The sequence below is a fragment of the Sciurus vulgaris genome (genome assembly GCF_902686455.1).
Source record: "Sciurus vulgaris genome assembly, chromosome: 10".
In the NCBI taxonomy this organism is placed as follows: Eukaryota; Metazoa; Chordata; class Mammalia; order Rodentia; family Sciuridae; genus Sciurus; species Sciurus vulgaris.
In genome coordinates, this window is record NC_136470.1 from 102,771,238 (window position 1) to 102,791,304 (window position 20,067).

Below are 20,067 nucleotides of genomic sequence, written 5' to 3' on the forward strand. Positions count from 1 at the left end.
GCAGCTGTTGTCAGACACTTGGATAGCCATAAAACCTATGACCCTTTATAGGAAAAGTTTACCAGTCTTTGTTGTAGGACTTTGAGATCTACTAGACGGTATAAGACTCTTTTTTTTAAATAATCATTTATTTTTATGTGGTGCTGAGGACCAAACCCAGTGCCTCACACATGCTAGGCAAGCGCTTTCCCACTGAACCACAACCCCAGCCCTAAAAGACTCTTCATCATGCCTTTTAAAGATCTGTGTTCAAAAATATTAAATTAGGCAGTCTGTTGACATAAAAGAAAATCATCTTTAAACCAATTTTAAAGAATTAAGAATGTCCTTCAGAATTTCCTGAATAGTGAGAGCAATGAATTTATTGTAACTTTGAAATATCAACTTTACATTTTTACTCTTTGATTTTTGTAATATTTAAAAAAATCTTCTAACTGCTTGAGATCTTTTCCCTACTACATCAATATCATTTTATTAATCTCTCTTCAGAAATTATTACTTGGGAAAATACCAGTTTGAATAAATTCTAAATATTTACCACAAAATTTTTCTCCTGGAACTTTGAATTTTTTTGTTACTATGAAAATTAGTTGTGCTCTGTATTTTACAGAAAGTTTCTCACTATTATGCTATAATCAGTACCTTTTTTAGAGGTATCCAGTGTTATGTTGAGATGTATTATAAATACACAAAGACCATTTTTTTTTACCTCTAGCATAAATAAATCCATTGAATTATATGGGTATATGGATTTTACTTTATGAGGTATTATGTTCCTTAAGGAAGAATATGGTACTTCCTAATTCATAATTTCTCTTTAAAGTCATAATTAAACACTAAATGGAGTGTCTCAGTATCATCATTTAATATTTTTTCTCACTTGAATTTCTTAGGTACAATGTTAGCTGTTCTAAAAAATTTGCACTTAGTCGTTGGAATCGTAAACCTGATAATCAAAGTCTTGGGCATCGTGGTCGTCGTCCAAGTGGCCCTGATGGGTCAACAAGAGAACATATCCTTAGGCAGGTATGTAGAAATCTTGCTTCAATGTACAATACCCTTTTCAGAAATGGCAAGGAAAATGCAAAATACAATGCTGTATTTTACTTGTACTACATTTTCCAGCTTCCAATTACTTATCCATCTGCAGAAGAAGATTTGGCTTCTCATGAAGATTCTGTACCATCTGCTATGACAACTCGTTTGCGTAGGCAGAGTGAGCGGGAGAGAGAACGTGAGCTTCGAGAAGTAAGAATTAGGAAAATGCCTGAGAACAGTGACTTGCTACCAGTTGCACAGACAGAGCCGTCTATATGGACAGTTGATGATGTCTGGGCCTTCATCCATTCTTTACCTGGTATGTAATTCACAACTTTGGCTTTAATGTTTTCTTGTGTAACACTCAAGAATGATGTTAGATCCATCCATACTTTTGCACGAAAGGGTTAGAGAAGTCTGCGTGTATGTATAAATTAAATGGCATTTGCTATTGAAGTTTGATCTGTTTCCTCTTGCTTATTCTCTCAGCACAACTGGGTAGTTTTTCATACCCCCAAGTCGATAAAAACTGACTAGTCCTGCTTCTGTGACATCCCAACCCATGAAGATATTAAGGTGCTCTCTTCTCTTCAGTCTGATTTCTCTCGAGAGGTCAGTAGATTGAATCAGACACTTCTTCCCTTCTACTCTATTTTTCTATTCTGTTTCATCTTATTTCCTACATTAACCTTTATAAAAATGAAACGAGAGACTAGTAATTTTTTTTTACATTTTTGAAAGCTAATCAAGATGTATAAAGTATAAAATTTTGGTTTCTTTTTAAAAAATCAAGCTGGTTCTTTTAAAGGAAGCAGCATTCTTTAATTCCTTTCAATAACAAACATCAACAGTTGAAATTCAGTTATACTGATTCTAATGTTGAAGGTAATCTTATTTATGTTTTCCTATTTTAACTCTCAATTTGATACTCTTTCCATCAACTTGAGTCTCCTTTTTTTCTTTAAAGGAACAATAACTTTCATATCCACTCTCTCCAAAGGGTAGACAACTAGAGACATCTGCACTGTTGCTCATTATGAGACCCATACTGGTTATATAGGTTAAGACAACATATTTCTTTTAAATCAGCAAATCTTATTCACTTTGACCTTATGGATATGGTAAATGAGATTTTAAAAAATATGTTTTCTTTTGGTTTTATGAATCATGTCATTTCTCTTGATTCAGGCTTTCCAGAAGAATATATCCCATCAAAATTATCTATCAGACTTCTATAAACAAAACTAATTATTTAGCTATTATTGCTGTCTTTCTGTAAAGGTGACCAGTCACAGAAGACTACTTAGAGCTAATGTGGTAGGCAAGAAAATGTTCAGAAATATTAATTTTAAAAACTGCTGCCCATTTTAACTTATATATATAGAACTCTCTGAAGTTTTATTAAATATATCTTTTATAAATACTTTGATAAGTGCTAAAATAAGATATAGTCACTTTTATAGAAAGATGGAATTGTTTTAAAATTTATACCTTTAGGAGGTACATTTTTTTCACATGAAGATTTTTAAGCATATGCCTAAGAAAACTAAGGTCTGAGTTAATTGCCCACCATGTGGGTTTAGAACCTGCTTTAAACCTACTCGAGGACAGTGAATCTTCATTGGTTGTGGTTTAGTATTTAATAAGCAAATTTTAGTTTTGGGACCATTATAGCTATCTTGGGAATTAACATTGGAATCTGTACCAATCATCTGGGATTGCACTTTAATTCTATCATCTTCAGTAGTCTTAGTCTTTCCAAGTGGGGGCGTGTGATCTATTTATGACTCTCTTTTCTCACTTGGGAGAAATACTCCTTTCCCTTTAGAGAGGAGAGTTGGTATATATCCTGAGGAAATTAATTGCCCAAATAATTAACAAATAATACCTATTGCTGATTCTTTTATCACTTAATGTGGGGGCTTTTGGGCTAATTTTCACAGCACCCGTTTGTTCTATTGCTACTACTGGCTGCTTTATTAGAACAAAGGCCAACTTTTTGTGTTCCATACTTGCTTCTTTTGAGGTTAAAAATAAAATTTCAACTTATTGCTAAACTTGGGGTGCTTGTCTTATTGAGTTCATCCAGAAAATTTTGTTCTGAGTTCTTTAGAGAATACTACTTATCATTAAAAAGAAACTGCTTTATAATTTAGAATTACTTGGTGCTGTTTTAGAGTCTACTCAGTATAATTCTTTTCCTTTACTGATAAAATGGGAGTATTTCCCAACCTCTTTGACAGGCCAGATAAGCAGCTTATTTCTGTGATCAGTTATCTCACCTTTCTCAAAGTTTTTCTCGGAATAATACCTGTAGCTTAAGTAAATCTTATACCAGAACATGCCTATATCTTCATTTCTTCTGCTCCTCTGGGCTTTGTGAATTTCCTTCTGAGCCTCTTTTACCTCATTCAGGACTGTTTATTTTCTTGGAGTAGTGTCTTCCTGAGCTTTTCTCATGGTATGAACATGCTTATCAATTTCATAATCTCTTGTATTTTGTTTCTTTCCAGTTTGGGTAGACTTCCTTCCCTCTCTAATCAGGGCATCTCTATTTTATGGCTAAGGTTTTCAGTTCTTTTTGTATATTATTTTGTAACCATCCTGTTGGGACGGTTCGTACTTAAATGAAGTACACATACCTCTCAGAGCTGTTACCACAGTGAAAAGCTGTCTTGTAACTTCTCATGCATTAAAAAGTTCTCTATAATAAAAATTCTTATTTTCAAAAAATTATGCAGGTTATCTTCTTTAACTCTTCCTTGTGTGGTGAACTACCTTTTGCAAAAATTATTCTGTATTCTGTGGATCAATAGAATTTCACTGCAGGCACATAAAGTAGGGAATTATTTCTTCAAAGTATGAATATTTACTGGTATTTTGATATACTAGTTCTGAGAGTCATTTATTCGTAGTATTGAGTGGCAAATGATCTTTTTACTAATCTTACTGAGGTCAGTTTTTAGGTAGGGCATTTTTAAAAATTTTGGGTTTAAATGGGGAAGTGACTCTGTTCACTTACAGTGACTTACAGGGATCAATTGAGACCCAGTGCAAAGGTTCATACTGAGAGCTACACTGTGCTTGGTTCCCATGAAGTGAAAGCAGCCAAGCTGACTGGTTGCTTCAGTTGGTGTGTATTTATTACATGTCACTGGGTTCCAGCCATTCTGTAGAAGTATACGCTAATACAGAAGCTCACAGAACTTTAGTTCAGTGTACCTTGAGCACTTGATTTTTTAACTGTTTTTCTACACCAAGTTTTTAGAATTATATTTACTTCTGCTTCCCTGCTCCCCCTATTTTAAAAGTCACTTTATTTTCTCATATCTGTACTAATGTAACTATATTTTTTTTGAGGTGAGCTTAAGTTGTGATCCAAATTTCTCAAGATATACTTTCCTGTCTGATGATGCTGTTTTCCAAAACACTTGTTCTTTATTATTTTGCCAATACATTTACTGTCCACCTTTGAAAAGACATCTGCAGAGGAATCTCTCAATATAGAGGAATAAGAGCGAGCTATGTATTTTCCTTATGGAGAAGTCATTTCTACTCCTAAATGTAGCTCTTATGGTCCTCATTACTTCTCACTGCTCCTGTTTTCTGAATCTAAGTTCTATCCTATCTCTCTTTCTCTTTCCTTTCCTGTGTTCTTGTAAGTAAGACTGAAGAGAGAAGAACATTAGTTATTTCATAAAAAGGAGGATGAAGTCACAACTAGATGCAAGATTAGTCAGTTTTGTCTGCCCAATTTTGTTGAGAGCTACCTCTGAGAAAAGAAAAGGGGCTTTTCTATGGTGAGTAATCTTTTATCTCTATAGTTTCTTTTAAATGATACATGGGGAAAAACCATAAACATTCTGTAGAGGGTACTGAAATATCAACTTTTAAAAATCTGAGAAATTATTAAAATAGAGAAATTGAAGGGTTGAATGCCATATAGGAAATAGTAAAGATAACAACTAACAGAGGACACAGGAAAAGAAATAACTAAAAGATGGCCACATCTTTTGTGTTTTTTCTGAACACAAGAAAAAAATGTACTAGTCTTACAAATAGTTCTTCTGTAGGAGATTATATTTTTGTTCATTATTTATCTTATTCATTTATTCAGTTCTTCACTTATTCACAAATGTATTTTGGACTTATAATGCTTTGTGTTTGGTGCTGGGGTTAAAAGGAAGAAGTCATCTCATACAAACAAGAGGATGATATATTTGCAATAGAAGGCAAATATTATTCCAACAAAAGTTTGATGTCTAAGGTGTAATGTAATCATTTTTGTTCATTACCTTTTTTTGTATTTTCTCTTTGAATGCTTATTTGAATAAAATAAAAATACTTTAAAGCTGTTAGTTTTTATTTTTAAGTTCATCTTATAATTTTTTTTTCTTTCATAAGGAAGCTTATGTTTCTTCATTCTCTCCTCGCTTGCTTCTTAATTCATTACCTAATCTACTGGTTTCTTTGCCTCTAATCGGGGAAGTTATTGAGAAACCTGGATGTGCAAAAATTTTGGTAAATGGTAAAAACATTTGCAGTTCAGGTGGATACTAACATTGTTACCTGCTAAAGCACCTGATTTAGACTGAGCGCTAAAATATTGGTTATTTGTCAGAAGATTGGTGGAAGTTCATCATTTCAATGAGGATGTGTTTTCTTAAAAAAAAATGGAGATGAGTCCAGTGATATTATGATTTAAGATTGAAATTATAACTTGAGCAACATATTTCAGCAGCATTGCAATACATTGATACTTCAGTCTCAAGGGATTTGCTCTGTCCTGAGTGAACAATATTTTAGAGATACTTGGCAACAAAGGTCAAAAATTAGAATAAGGTACAAATGTTAATGAAAGTGGTATTCTGATACTTGACAAAATATTTCCAGATTATCATTTATATAGCAGAACATTATATTTTATTCCTCTGTACCTATATGTGAAGGATATATTATACAAAGCTCATGAGATGTATCAACTAGTGAATCCAAGCATGTGTGGCATACTTCAGGGTGATAGCAAGAGACCTGTTTATGAAGGAAATGTTATGATTACTCTGTACATTTTTACCTCTACTTATTTCTATAATATTATCTTGAGAGCAAGAATTCCAAGTCTCTTTACCTAGCATTTGAATTTTTATTTTTAGAATGCCAACAAATACTTTGTTCTTCAAGGTTGAACCCCAGGATACTCTATGTAAATTTTATTTGTTTGTCAACTTGTATTTCAGATTCTTAGACCCAGTTGAGAGTATAGCTATGGCTGTTAGGAATTATGTCTACTTTTCATGTATTTAACTCTAAATTCCTTCCTCTGATTAAATTCCAGGCTGTCAGGATATTGCCGATGAGTTCAGGGCACAGGAGATTGATGGACAGGCCCTTCTCTTGTTAAAAGAAGACCATCTCATGAGTGCAATGAATATCAAGCTAGGCCCAGCCCTGAAGATCTGTGCACGCATCAACTCTTTGAAGGAATCTTAACAAGAACATGAAACTTTGATATAACGCCAGTTTTACTCTTTATAAACAGACTTGTAAGGTAAAGGCTTAAGTTGGCCTAGGACATTACACTTACGATAGATGGCCAAGCACATTGGAATCTCCACATCAAGTGTTGACATTTCTTCTACAGATGTAATTATTCATCATACATTTTCATAATTAATTAACATTGGTAAAATTGATTTTACAGGTTACATGCAACATTGAAAGAGCTGTTATAGATGGCCATGATATTTTTCAAAGAAACATGTTATACTAGATCATTTTTAAAAGTGACGTTTATCATTAATATAAAGAATTCTTTTGAAAGTAAATTAATGATTTATATTTCTCCTCTTTTGATTCAGTTTTCTCATACATTTTTTTACCCTATTCATTTTCTAAAGGTTGTCATAAAGATACGAAGTGATTTAGGAGTCCAGTGATGGGATCATATGCATTGAAATATCAGTTTGCATTTTTAAAAATGTCTTTAGACAAATGCTCTAAGAAAGGATTGTGTTCTGTATAAATGATAGTGCTCTGGAGGTCAAAAGAGTTGATTTCTATTCCGGATAATTTGGCTTGCCTGACAAATTTTCCTCTCAGTTTTTGTACATTTAGAGCAATGCTTCTTGATAAAAGGTTGGTTTGCTCCCCAGGGGATATTTGCCAACATCTAGAAACATTTTGGTTGTCACAGATCAGAGATGAGTTTGGGTGAGGTTGCTACTGATACCTAGTAGGAGACCAGAGTTGTTACTAAATGTCTTACAATGCACAGGATAGCCCACCACAGCAAAGATTTATCTAGTCAAAAATGCCACCAGTGCCAAGGTTGAGAAACACTGATGAGGAAGGAATAAAAAATGTTAACTCTTTCACTTAAAGGAATATTTTTAAGAGACGGCTCATAATGAGACATACATGTATAATGGAAGTATTATTCAGATAGCATTAATGTTCTGCTAAAGTATTTTTCCAGTTTATTATGCTGAATAGAAAAAGGGAAAAAAATCCATAAACTTGGTCTATTAAATAAAGACTGGCTTACAGTCTGACACTCAGTACTGATTCATATTTTTTATCTTTCATAGCTCTGTGCTTCTCTGCACTGATGAAGGCATAATATAATTACACTTATGAACCAGGGCACCATTTTCTGGCAAGGAAGTTTTGTAGTGGATATGTGATTGCACTTTGGATTCTTCTAGTTTTGAACATGCTGAGTCTGACTAGAATGCACATTCCTTTTTCTTTTACTAAATCTTTGCATGCTTCCTGCAAAATACTTACCAAGTGATTTCTCTTGGATTATCAGATCTAACTTAAAAAAACTATAAAGTGAAACTTTTCACTAATTTTTCAGTTGATTTTCTATAGCATCAGGACACTAAAAAAGAAATTGTGGAGTCCTGACAGCTTTATAATCCTGGATGTCAAATGTTTTATTTGAGAAGATTGTGAAAGTTTCAGTCATTTCCTATATCTTATCTTTACATGTGATTGAAGGAAAATACACTGATACTTGGCCACCAAGTTCATTAAGTGAAAACAAAGAGAGTTCATGAGTTTCAGTCATTTCACTGCTCTTTTCAAAAAGATTGCGTTGAGCTAGTAAAAAATTAAAGATGTCACAGGACATCACAGATATTTATCTTTTGGCTTTGTGTACATTAGAAAATGTTGATTATTTTTATACAAAAATATAGCGGGTAATTTTTTTAATCTTTAGATGCCTCGTTTGAATGTATGCTTTGTGGGATTCTTTGTGTAGTTGTTTTTAAAAAAGATGTTTACTGATAGTCATGTGTAGGATTAGAATGTGTAATATAATGGAATGCTCACGTTCCAGACCCACAATAGTTTGTAGTCTATGTTACATATTTCTTTGTATCACAATTTTAATTATTGGATTAAAGTTTCAAGGAAAGGTAGGTACTCTACAATCAATTTTCATTAATTAGTAGTTAATCATCAGGACATAATTGTCATGTGCTTTTCCCCTCATTTTGCAATTTCAGAACATAAACATATACTAAGCAGTATTAAGAGATTGCCCACTGTGTAGAGGGAGGGAGGCTCAAAGGGAAATCTCCCCTGGAATTAAAACTTTATTGTAGGTAATCCACAATTAATATAAAATCCATTTTTCAGGGATAAGCTCCTCTAGCAATAATAATTATTGACCTCCCATAACTATTTTATCTATAGCCTTTTGGGTATTAACTTTGAACTATGTTGAAAGTTCCTTTTATTTTCTTCCTCTACTAATGTAAGTTGTTCTGTATTGGAAAGCCTGTGCCCAGCACTATCTTACACATCCAGAAGGAGCTTATGAGAGAAGTTTCTATTGAAGAACACCTTCTTATAATCCTTATAAATTCTGTTGTCCCCACTCAAAGCATATCCAAAAAATATACTTGCTTTTTTCAAGTCATTTGATTTAAAAGTGGTTCATTTGCTGTCAACTGGCAGTTCTCCCATTGATGCAGCTATTTCTTCTAGATGATTTAGTCATCTTAATTTCAAAGCTTAAGTTATAGATAATGGATGTATATGACACTGAGCATCCACCTCTCTCCTGAGGTTTAGGCAGCTGCAGTATGGTATATGTAGGGAGAGTCTATTATTCTCTTTTCCTTTCATATTACTGAGTGTTTTAGGGTTTTGACTGGAGAGAAGGAATAATAAGCAAAAAGGAACATGGGGGATTCTTCTTATTTTTTGCTACCTAAATTTGCATTCTCTAACTTCTTTATACTGTTGCACTCTTTTCCCATTGGGGGAAAAAAAGACCATAATTTTGAAATGTTAGTTGCTTTAAGCTTTGTGTTCCTTGTCAAAAACCTGAAAGAGCTGGTTTTTAAAAATGTTATTTTTATATGACATTAGTATTCATCAGGCCTTGTGTAGACACATGTAAAACATAGCTTGCAGCTTTGATATAATCAGTACAGTGTAAGACAGAGTTGTTGTCATCCTTTGGTGGCATATAACTTTTTAAAATTCTGTTTTAAAGAACTATGGAGTTCTTTAAACAGAACTTTTAAGTTCAAGTTTAAGGGCCTCCTAGGGATGGAGAAGGCAGAATGGAATTAAAGAAATGTTAATCAACAAGCTTGAGAATGGGAAAGCCGCAGACCAGGACATCTGCCAATTTTGTTAGTTTAGCCCATTTCAACACTGAACAGATTTCCGTACCTTTGATATTAATATTCACATTTTACCTAATTTAAAATAGAAATGATATTTTAAAAGATATTCCACTGTTTAATTTTGCTTCCTGGTATGTGGAAACACTCAGAACTGTATGAAACAGGTATTACTGTGACCACGCCTTTGAATAATTTTTGACATAGCTAATCATACAATGTGTGAAACTATAAGACATTTATTCACAAATGTAAGTCTTGGATTGACGTCTGTTTCATAGTACTCCAGCTCTCACTGGCTTGTTCAGATAAGTTTCTTAAAGCCCAGTGTCTATATTTTCAAGTTTTTGGTAACCACCAACACACAATTATAGTAGGGAGGCAATGGAGTTGTATAGTTTAAGCTATGCTTTTGTGTGTATTAATTTTGGAAAGAATAAACTATTACAGATGTAAGTGAATGAAGCCGGCATTACTGCTATGTCCAGTGGGTAAAATCCCTGACTGGAAACCCTTAAAATATTTTAAAGATAAATTTTCAACTAAAAGATGCTGGTTATATTTTGGGGTTCAAAGACTTTCATTCTTGGTGAGTGGCACAAATGCATGCTGCCTACTGGTACTGAGCACTAGCTGATGACCTGAAAGCACCTCACCTTACTTCCTCCCTTAAAGCCTCCAGCCCCCCAAAATCTGCACAAGAACTTTCTTCTTAGACCTCTGCTTGAAAACCAGAGGATTAGGGAGGATTTTGCAGTGGGGCCGATTTTAGGGGAGTGGGTAGCTTGGGAAGGCCTAATCTAACAGTTATGTTTAGTGGAAACTGGCCTTCTATGCACATAGTTTGCTCACTCTGTGTAACTAGTTGTGCTGTAAAGGTTTCAGGTGGGCGGGAGAAGTGGAGGAGGAGACAAAATAGGAAGAAAGGCATTCTATAACCAAAGGGATATAGCAGAGTTAACTGCATGAAGTCATCTGATGTAAAGGTGGCTTCATCAATAATAGTTCAAGATAATAAATTATAATTATTTGATCCCCATTTTAGCGATGTATGGGTTTTAGTCTTTTCATCTCTGAACAAAACCCTCGAGTAACAACTTAGGAAAAGTTTGTTTTAGCTCATAGTTTCAGAGGTTCTGTCCATGGCTGGCCAACTCCATAGCTCTGGCCTCCATGTGAAACAACATCATGGCAAAAGGGTATGGCAGAGAATAGCAGCTCAGAACATGGCAACCAGGAAGCAGAGAGAGAGAGAGAGCACTATGCACTATGTTCACTAGGGACAAAAGAGAAACTCCGAAGGCACACCCTCAGTGACATACTTCCTCCAGCTATACCCTGCCTACTTAGTTACCACCCAGTTAATGCATATCAGTAGATTAATCCACTGATTAGGTTACCCCTCATAATGTAATCATTTTGCTTCTGAAAATTTTTGCATTGTTTCACACATGAGTTTTTGGGGAACACCTCATATATAAACCAAAATATGGTTCTGGTTTTTTTTTTTTTTTTTTTTTTTCCTTTTTTTGGTGGTGGTAATGGGGGTTGAACTCAGGGACTGAAATACTATCCTTGAGTTATATCCTCTAGCCTGCTATGATTTTTACTGTTATCATTTGCCTAAAATCCTGCCCTTGGAAGTATAGATAGTAATAGCACCAATGATACATGTTAGTAATTTTTGATTTCTGAAGATGACAGCTATTATAGTTGAATATTTGTCAGAAATTCAAAGATTCATTGTTATAATTGAGTGGCCAGAATTACAGAGCAGAATTTCCATTTCCAGATACCGCAGTTGAATCAACTTTGTAGTTTGTTATAAAGAAACTATTTTAAGATAGCATTATGTGGTTGTGTCTCAGTCTAACAGTTGGGTGACTAAAAGCTATAGTTTTCTCTTTATCAGTCTGAATTTCGTTAAACACAAGCCTACCTCTATTTCCCTGGTGCAAAGCAGAATGGATTGTGACGTGCACTATTTAACCCATACTGACATTTTATATTTAGAGCATTTGATTTCATCTCAGATTGTGGTTCAATTTACATAAGCACAAATACATTATTAGGAAAAATAAATGTGCAATCTTATTAAAATTTAATTTCAACGCATTAAGCTGTACATCTTAAACATTCTTTGGTAAGATATCCCTCTTTTGTTAGAAGCATATAAAACATGTCATATAGTTTTCTTCATAGCAGCAAGCCTTTTCTTTTGATACAAAATATTTAAAATTATATTACCTTTTTTGGAAAAAGTGTCTCCTAAAATAATTTCAAAAATAATTTACATATTATTTTAATTTATTTAATCTGTTTTTAAATTACACTATGAAAAATTTCTTTTTGAAAGTTGTAGGGCACTAATACAAATATAATCATTACCATCATATTCCAGAGAAGAATGGGGAGTCCATGCAGTCATTTTTAAATCTGAAACTCAGTATCTTAATGCATGCTTTTCATTTTACTCAGCCACCAGCACACGCCCCTCGAAAACGTCATGTTCATGGAACTTTTAGAGAAATATCTACTACAAATGTTATTTTTCTGCCCTTTTTATAGCTTGTGGACATTTAATTTATTTGAAGATGACAAATTTAATCGAACATTAAGCATACAGAATTAGTTTGTGGTTAAAGCTTTGTACCTTAGAAAAAATTTTTTTTCTATCGCCTTTCAAAAAATACAATTCAGTGATATTGGTGGTATTCACTGAGAATCCATAGAAAGAATGTGTAGTGAATGAATTTTAATTTAAGGAAAAAAACACTGAAAAGACTGTTATGCTTTCATGGCGTAGTTTTAAATAAAAATAAAAGTCTAAAAGGAATTCTTTCCTTTTAGACCACCTAAATTAACTCCACTAATCACCTTAAGGATTGATAGCTGCCATCATTTATTGGTTGAAAAGTTAAACTTCAGGGAGTATCATGTTAAATCCGTGCTTTGTGGAGCTTTAACTGATGGCAGTGAAAAGGCTCATGCTTAAGAGAGAAGGGGGGCTTGAAGTAAATATCAACCTATTTTGCAAAGGACTTTTTGTGCTTCAAGTAAACTAAACTAGAGGTCTCCAATGATAAAAAATTTTGTTCATAATACTTGTTTTTTTTTTTTTTGGCTAGTATTAAAAATGAGTAGTAGTAAATCATATACTCAGTTAACATGGTAAATGAAGATAAAACACTGGCTTGGAGACCAGATTTTGACTTGGTTAATTAGCTGTGTGCATCACCATGAAACAACTGTTTTTTAACCTCTGAATGTACAGTATGGTGCCTACATTCCTCAAAATGTTGATTTGGATTTAATTTATTTAGGTGCCTCCCAGCTCTGAAGTTACTATGCTAGGCCATAAAATAAGGTATTTTTAAAGTTGCTCCTTCTCAGTTCTCGTTTGCTTTTTAATGGTTCATTTGATACTTAAAGAGCATTTGCTAAAAGAAAATTATTCATTAAGCATCCATTTTCTGTGTCATTTACTTGCTCTAAGGATTGGGGTAGAAAATTCACACAGACAAGCAAATGCGGACCATTTTCTAAGTGCTACCTATTAACCACTGAACATATGAACACATGCATATTGACATTCATGCACTTACTCATTTAGCAAGCCATCTGAATACTTATATTGTTTGTGGAATACATGACGAAGAAACTAGTAAAATTTTCCTGAACAAAATTCATTGTAGCTTAAATGAACAAGGTCACAGTTAGTACTAATTAATGTACTGACTATAAACTTGGAACTAAAAGGGAATTTTTTATACATTGGGTAAAAGACTAGGCTAGATGACATGCAAGGGGTCCGAATCAATCACAGTTCTTGAAACATTTCACGTAGTGCACATCAACTGATCATGCACCTGAAAGGCTACAAAATTAAGGATCCTTTAAGGACTTAGATTTTGAGATTGTTGTGACAGTCATTAGTTCACAGCTTTATCTGGGTGCTTGAGTATTTCAGAGTTGTTGCTGCACATGGTGTGTGGTAGAACAAAAGCTGATGTTGATTCACTGCACATTTTTAACTACAAAGGCTTTAACTGTAGCAGTTCTTCAAAATTTGAAAAATTTCAGAGGAGATCACCAGAACAGGTTTTTTTTTGTTTTTGTTTTAAGCTAGAAAGATTACACACAAATCTTACTGTACTTTAAGGGTGTCACAGATAGCTATCTTTTAAAGATATGTGAAAATTAGTATTAAAAAGCCTATGTATTGCATATTAAAAGGGTGTCCTTTAAAATGGAGAACTGCTGAAGACAAAACGTTTCCCTGCTTGAATTGACAAGTATTTTAGGAGTAAACATGGAATGGGAAAATTGATTAATTGGGTAAAATTCCCAAGTCACTCTGGGGTTCTGTGAATCACATTGTAATTCTAGCTTTCAATATTAACATCAGTGAGTGGACAGTAACATTCTCCATAAAAATACAAAATGAAAAATCTATTTTAAACTTTTATGCATCACAGTTGCAGCTTTTTAAAGTAGAAAAGTGTCTGAAAAAGCATTTGTTTAGAATCTACATTAGACTCTTTGAAACTAACATCTGAAGTAGCCAGATAGCCTGGGTTTTGTAAATTGTTCCATACTAGTTAAAAATTACTTTTAATTTTTAATTTTTAAAGTGTATCTAATTTTTCAGATATTTTATGCTATTAAAATGCCTATTGCATAAGTACTTTTATATATGTATATATGTATTCTTAAAAAGTCAACTGAGTGTGCAAAAGATGGTACAATTTTGGGTGTATAATTTCCATGTAGTTTGATTAGATTCCCAGTCACCTTATTAAAAAAAAAATGGCTGTTCTGTTTTTCCCATAAAGGGGGAAAAAGTCAAAAGTTCCAAAAGCAATCTTCAAGGTAAGGATCACACTTATAGTGAAGGCTGGATGTTATAGACAGCAGTGTCCAGGGATAGATGCTGTGGCAGTAGAAAGGCTTTTCCGGGCTCTTGATTAAAATTAGTACTTTTTGACAGACTTTTTTTGTTAATTTAACAAAGGCAAATTGTTGTGATAAATTGTTTTTCAAAAATGTTGGTGCTTAAAGCACATTAACTAGTTTAATTCTTTCTTTTGGTTCCTCCTGTTGTTCTAAAATAGGACTTTCATACTATTAAAGCCCTAAAAGATGACCTACCTGGGATGAACTGAACAAATATCACCAAGGAGAATGAAAGCATTTTCTTATTGTTACTGAAAAAAGTTATCTATAGATGTATTCTTACATTGGACATTGTATTAGAGTCCTCCTTTTGGGAAATGGAATAGTTTTAGCGCACTTAGCATTAGAATTCCTAGACTGGTGTCTATAGCTACAGTTTTAAAATGTATAACCTGAAGATGAAGTTAATTTTGCATTATAAGAGCACACCATGATCTATGTAAAAAGTGTTCATTTGGTGTATTTTTTTAAAAAAAGAGAAAGCACTTTCATATTAACAAGTAGCATGTGTTAAGAATTTTAGATTTTCCTATTGTGTCTATTCAGTGAAGATTGAGCATTCAAATGTTTGTTGATGGCAACATTAACTATTAAATGAAAGCACCTTATACTCTGCTGCTTAAATTTGCTTGTAATTGCACCTTTGTTACCTGCACATTTTCACATAAAATGTTGTTGTAACATTGCTTCATGTGGGTCTGGATAGAAGATAGTGGGCCTGCAGGATCATTTATTTATGTTGTTTATATTACAATAATATATTGTAGACCAGTTGTAAGTTCATTTCTTTACAAATAAAAGCCTCTTCCATTTGGCTGCTCTGTTGAATTCTTTTTTCTTTTAACTTAGGAGATATGGGGAGAGACTGTAAATAGTTTTAAATTCTGATTTGAAATCTTCCAAGAATATAGTTGTTAAACTAGTTAAATTCAATATGTTTAAAAGTATTTCATTTTTACATTATGGCCAATTGGAAGGCAATATAGTCAGAGGAAAAAGTAACAATGAAATAAGAAGGGCCAGGTTTAGACCTTTCTAAACTATTTTAATACCCTGTTCACTTGAACAAATGATTACTTCAACTGAACTTTGGATATAGTTGCTATTTGCATTGTTTTTTTTAATAGAACATGTGATTTTTATTCCTGTATTCTCTTTTTAAAAAATATTTTTAGTTGTAGGTGGACACAATAACTTTATTTTTTAATGTGGTGCTGAGGATCCAACCCAGTGCCTCCCACTTGCTAGGCAAACACTACCCCGAGCCACATCCCCACCCCTGTATTCTCTGTTTTTAATATTGTACCATGCAGTACAGTGGTTCTGTTCAGTGTCTTCTGTTATCAGACCCTGATCATAGCAGTGGGTATGATTCAAATCAGGCCAGATAGTCATCTCCTGTGATTTTACATCTGAAACTAGGAGGTGCTTTAAATTGGAATAAAAGTCCTTGGCTGTTGGCAGCCAGAATGCACCCCAACCAACAAAACCGAACGTCCCAGAGAAATTTTCCTAGTATTTTACCACATCATCTCATCAATAAGCAGCTTCTTAGAATGGCTCAGGTTGGGTTTGTATTAAAGGTAGAGTGTTGGGGTCTTAAGCCCCCTTGCTCTTCTCGACCAGCGGCAAGGGAAGGGGACACTCCCCAACAAGGTCAGACCAGGATAGGTAAGGCCGACTGACCGCCGGCTCCCAGCCCTCCGTGCGGAGGACAATCAGACGCATCAGGGAGACCCGACACAGCAGGAACTCGTTTATTGAGGAAATCACACAGCTTTTATGTAGGGTGGGGGCTAGGTGGGAACCAATCAGCTTAAAGGTCAGCAAGGCATGGGGTGTTCACGCAGGCAAGAGTCCCATAAGACTATATGGCAAGCACAAGCTGATCACATTAGCGGAACAATTGTTAACCAATCCCTGACGGTGGTCCGGTTCATCGTCATTAACTATTGAAACCGCCTTTGAGGCCTTGATCTTGCTCACTCGCCAGGGAGTAAGGAGTCAGCCTGAGTTAGTTAACGTGTCATTAGTCCCAACAGTAGAGTACTCCTTATCTGAAATGCTTGGGACCATAAGGCTTTTCAGATTTGGGGATTTTTGCATATACTTTACCAGCTGAGCATCTCTAATTCAAAACTCCAAAATTAAAAACTTTTTTCAATATCAATGCTTAAGTTTCAGATTTCAGAGCATCCTGAGTAGGGGTGTTCAACCTGTACTTAGAACTCAATTCCTAATTATCCAGCAGCATTTTTCCATCTTGTCCTCCTAGGTAGCTAGTGGTCACTAAATAAATGTGTGCTCAAGTAAACAGTTTTCTTTACTATGGCACCTCAAAGTTCATGGATACTGTGCAATTTCAACTAAAAAACTATTAGGAAATAACACTCTTTACATTTGACTCTAACAAACCATTGTTTTGAGAAATAATGAGTGGGACTAATGAAGGGTAAAGAGCATGCACTCTGGAGTTAGACCTCTAGGCTTGAATCTCAGCTCCCCTAATCGGTAGCTGTGTGATACTGAGTTTCTTAATTCTGATATCTAAATTTCCTTATCTGTAAGAAGGGATAACAACAGTACCCATCAGAGAGTTGTTATAATTAAATCAGTTGTTACATTTTAAATACTTAAAACAGTTCTTGGCACACAACACTTCCTAAATCTTCGCTGTTAATAGTGCTCCACAGCACTTGTTGTAGGATATTTTCAAATAATGGAAAGTAATCCATTTGTGGATCATGAACTCAATGTGTTACAATTAGCATTTGTAAAAAAATGACACTAACTGTAAATAACATGTAAGGATAAATATTTTTATGACATATACTTCAGTACATAAATGTCACTCCTGATGTAAGAAAATATCTTACTATAAATGTCCAAAAAATTCCAATTTTAAAAATGGTTTAGATCATGCAACATAGATTAGTATTTGTAAATGGTGATTAAAATAGCTATAAAAGACTGCGGTTGTAGCTAAGTGGTAGAGTGCTTGCCTAGCACCTGTAAGGCACTGGGTTCAATTCTCAGCATTGCATATAAATAAAAAAAGGTTCACTGACAACTTAAAAACTATTTAAAAATAATAGCTATATAGCTTAATTCATAAAGTGACTTCAGATTATTCTGCTACTCACATTGCTCTACTCCAGTGGTTCTTAACTGGGAGCAGTTGAGTTCACCCACCAAGGGAGGCTTAGCTATGTGTAGACATTTTTGATGGTCACTACTGCGAAAGGAAGTGCTACTGGCATCTGATGGGGAGAGGACAGGGATGCTGCAACATACAATGCACTGGACAGCCCCCCACAACAAAGAATTATCCAGCCCCAAATTGCAGTATTACCAAGGATGAGAAATCCTACTTTACAGTGTGATATGTTGCTAATACAATTATGATCTGAAATGCAATTATGTGACATAACTGAAAATGAATCTAGTATTTCATGAAAGAGACCTAGTCACTACTCCTAATTCCCAGGGTAAACAGCTGAAATTCTTTTCCAATTCTTCCAATTATATCTGCATTAAGAACAGATATATTGGGCTGGGGTTGTGGCTCAGTGGTAGAGTGTTTGCCTAGCATATGTGAGACCCTGGGTTCAATTCTCAGAACCACATAAAGATACTGTGTCCATCTACAGATAAAAATATTTTTTAAAAAAGAACAGATATATTTTTAAATAAGCTAAATTAAAATGAGCTAATCTCCTTCATTAAATTTTATACCAAATCATTTAAATAAAATGGTCTTAATTTTCTTGCTCTGAATTTGATAGTGTTTATTAAAGTTCACATCTTAAAGTTGGCAATGAAATCTCAGATTTACATAACATTTTGCATCTGCATTTTTGGGGCAATACAAACATCAGTATGGCCAGACATTAACTTATTTAACTTTCATATTAATAACAAATCAATATTTATAGTATTCCTGAACATACTTTAAAAACTTCTTGGCATTATTTTGTTTTTAAAAGAAAACACTACTTAATAAATATTGCAGCCCTAAAAGATATGCCAAAAAGTTTTTATAAAAAGCTAAGAGGAAAAAGAGCTTCAGTTCATTTTGCTTTTTTGGTATATCCTAAGTTGTCACTCTTTCTATAGTATAATTCTGATTCTTGTTGTAGCTGTTTTGACATGAAATTAATTAGTTTTGACATGAAACATTAACAAATTATTATTGATATAGGCTTTTCAATTTGCTCAAGATTATGAATTGTAAGTGGAATGAAGCAGCATTTCCAGTTGACGAATGGATCCGCAGGTAGTGAGATCTCTCTTAAGTAAAGCTTGTGACAATTAAACCAATAAATTGTAGCAATGAGAAAACTGTTGACAAAGTACAACCAGGGAATGTTCATCTCAATATATGCTGGAATCTGTACTTCAAGTAAAAGGATGACCACCTGAAGTAGTACAAATGGCAACCAAGTACCAAGAAAACAGACAACAAGCTTGGACAAGAGTATTTTTTTTGAGCTCACAGTGTAACTAGAGTGGGATGAAAAAGGAAAATATAGTATAGTTTCATTCTTATAGGATGTTATCCTAATAGCCTGGATCAAGGTAATAACTTCTGACCAAGAGGTTATAAAAGCCACAAGTAAAATCAGCATCATGGAGAGTGACAGCCAGTAACTCTGGATGCTGACATAGAAAGGACACTGGTAAGAATAAACATTCTGTGCCTTCAGGCTTTGGTAGATAGCTGGATCTCCCAAAACATAAACAAGGACTGAGATCCAAATTAAAATGACAGCAAAGAAATAAAATAACTTTGGACACTTAGATGACAGCTTGTTAGTTTTAGAGAAATTCAGGCAATAATCTATACAAGCTATCAGGAAAACCGGGTAATGCAAAAAGCCATAAGTAAAGGAAATAATTTGAGTAAATAGGCAAATGTGATATTTAGTAAACCTAATGCCTAAAAGAATAAAATCTGTGAAATAGGATATAATGGAAATGTTCACCAAAAGTAGAAGATCCACGAATGCTAGTGAAATGCAAAAATATTCCATAAAATTCTGATAGGTGTTTTTTCTTCTCATTCCTAGTGTGAGGATATTCAATAATATTTTCCCAAGTATGATCAAATATAACAGACAATTAACATCTAGAGGCTGGTGTGGCTGGTGTAACTGGTACTGAAAAGAACAGTTCTCTGCAGAAAGAGCTGTCATAGTTTTAATTTAATTTCAAGAAGACCCGCTGGAATGCACGATAAAGCACAGCTGCAATTTATTTTCCATCCCTGCAAAAAAAAAAAAAAAAGTGAAAAGAAAACATTGATGTTATCTTAATGCTGTGTCTGTTTACTTTACAAAGCAAGCACCTCTTGAAAAGAAAAACGAAATCATTTTCCCAAATAAGAAAATATATTAAACAGGAATTCTACTCCTTATATTACTTACAG

General features: G+C 34.0%; 2 protein-coding genes across 10 annotated transcripts in view; one reads left to right on the forward strand and one right to left on the reverse strand.

The window, feature by feature from the left end:
* PHC3 (polyhomeotic homolog 3) overlaps positions 1–11,164 on the forward strand; it is a 78,028-nt gene extending 66,864 nt beyond the window's left edge. For 4 of the 7 annotated variants that reach the window (XM_079155774.1, XM_079155772.1, XM_079155775.1 and 1 more), the window contains 3 exons: positions 894–1,026; positions 1,126–1,357; positions 6,374–11,164. In XM_079155774.1, the coding sequence (XP_079011900.1) occupies positions 894–1,026; positions 1,126–1,357; positions 6,374–6,528 (520 nt within the window). In that variant the 3' untranslated portion in view covers positions 6,529–11,164. Of the gene's footprint in view, positions 1–893; positions 1,027–1,125; positions 1,358–4,705; positions 4,839–6,373 lie in introns of those variants that run through there. The other 3 variants (XR_013766503.1, XM_079155773.1, XM_079155777.1) reach the window with 3 other exon arrangements.
* A 5,543-nt stretch (positions 11,165–16,707) lies between these two features.
* The window catches only part of GPR160 (G protein-coupled receptor 160), a 42,525-nt gene continuing 39,165 nt past the window's right edge, over positions 16,708–20,067 (reverse strand). For all 3 annotated transcript variants that reach the window (XM_079155790.1, XM_079155792.1, XM_079155791.1), the window contains one exon: positions 16,708–19,905. In XM_079155790.1, the coding sequence (XP_079011916.1) occupies positions 18,818–19,834 (1,017 nt within the window). In that variant the 5' untranslated portion in view covers positions 19,835–19,905 and the 3' untranslated portion in view covers positions 16,708–18,817. The remainder of the gene's footprint in view (positions 19,906–20,067) is intronic.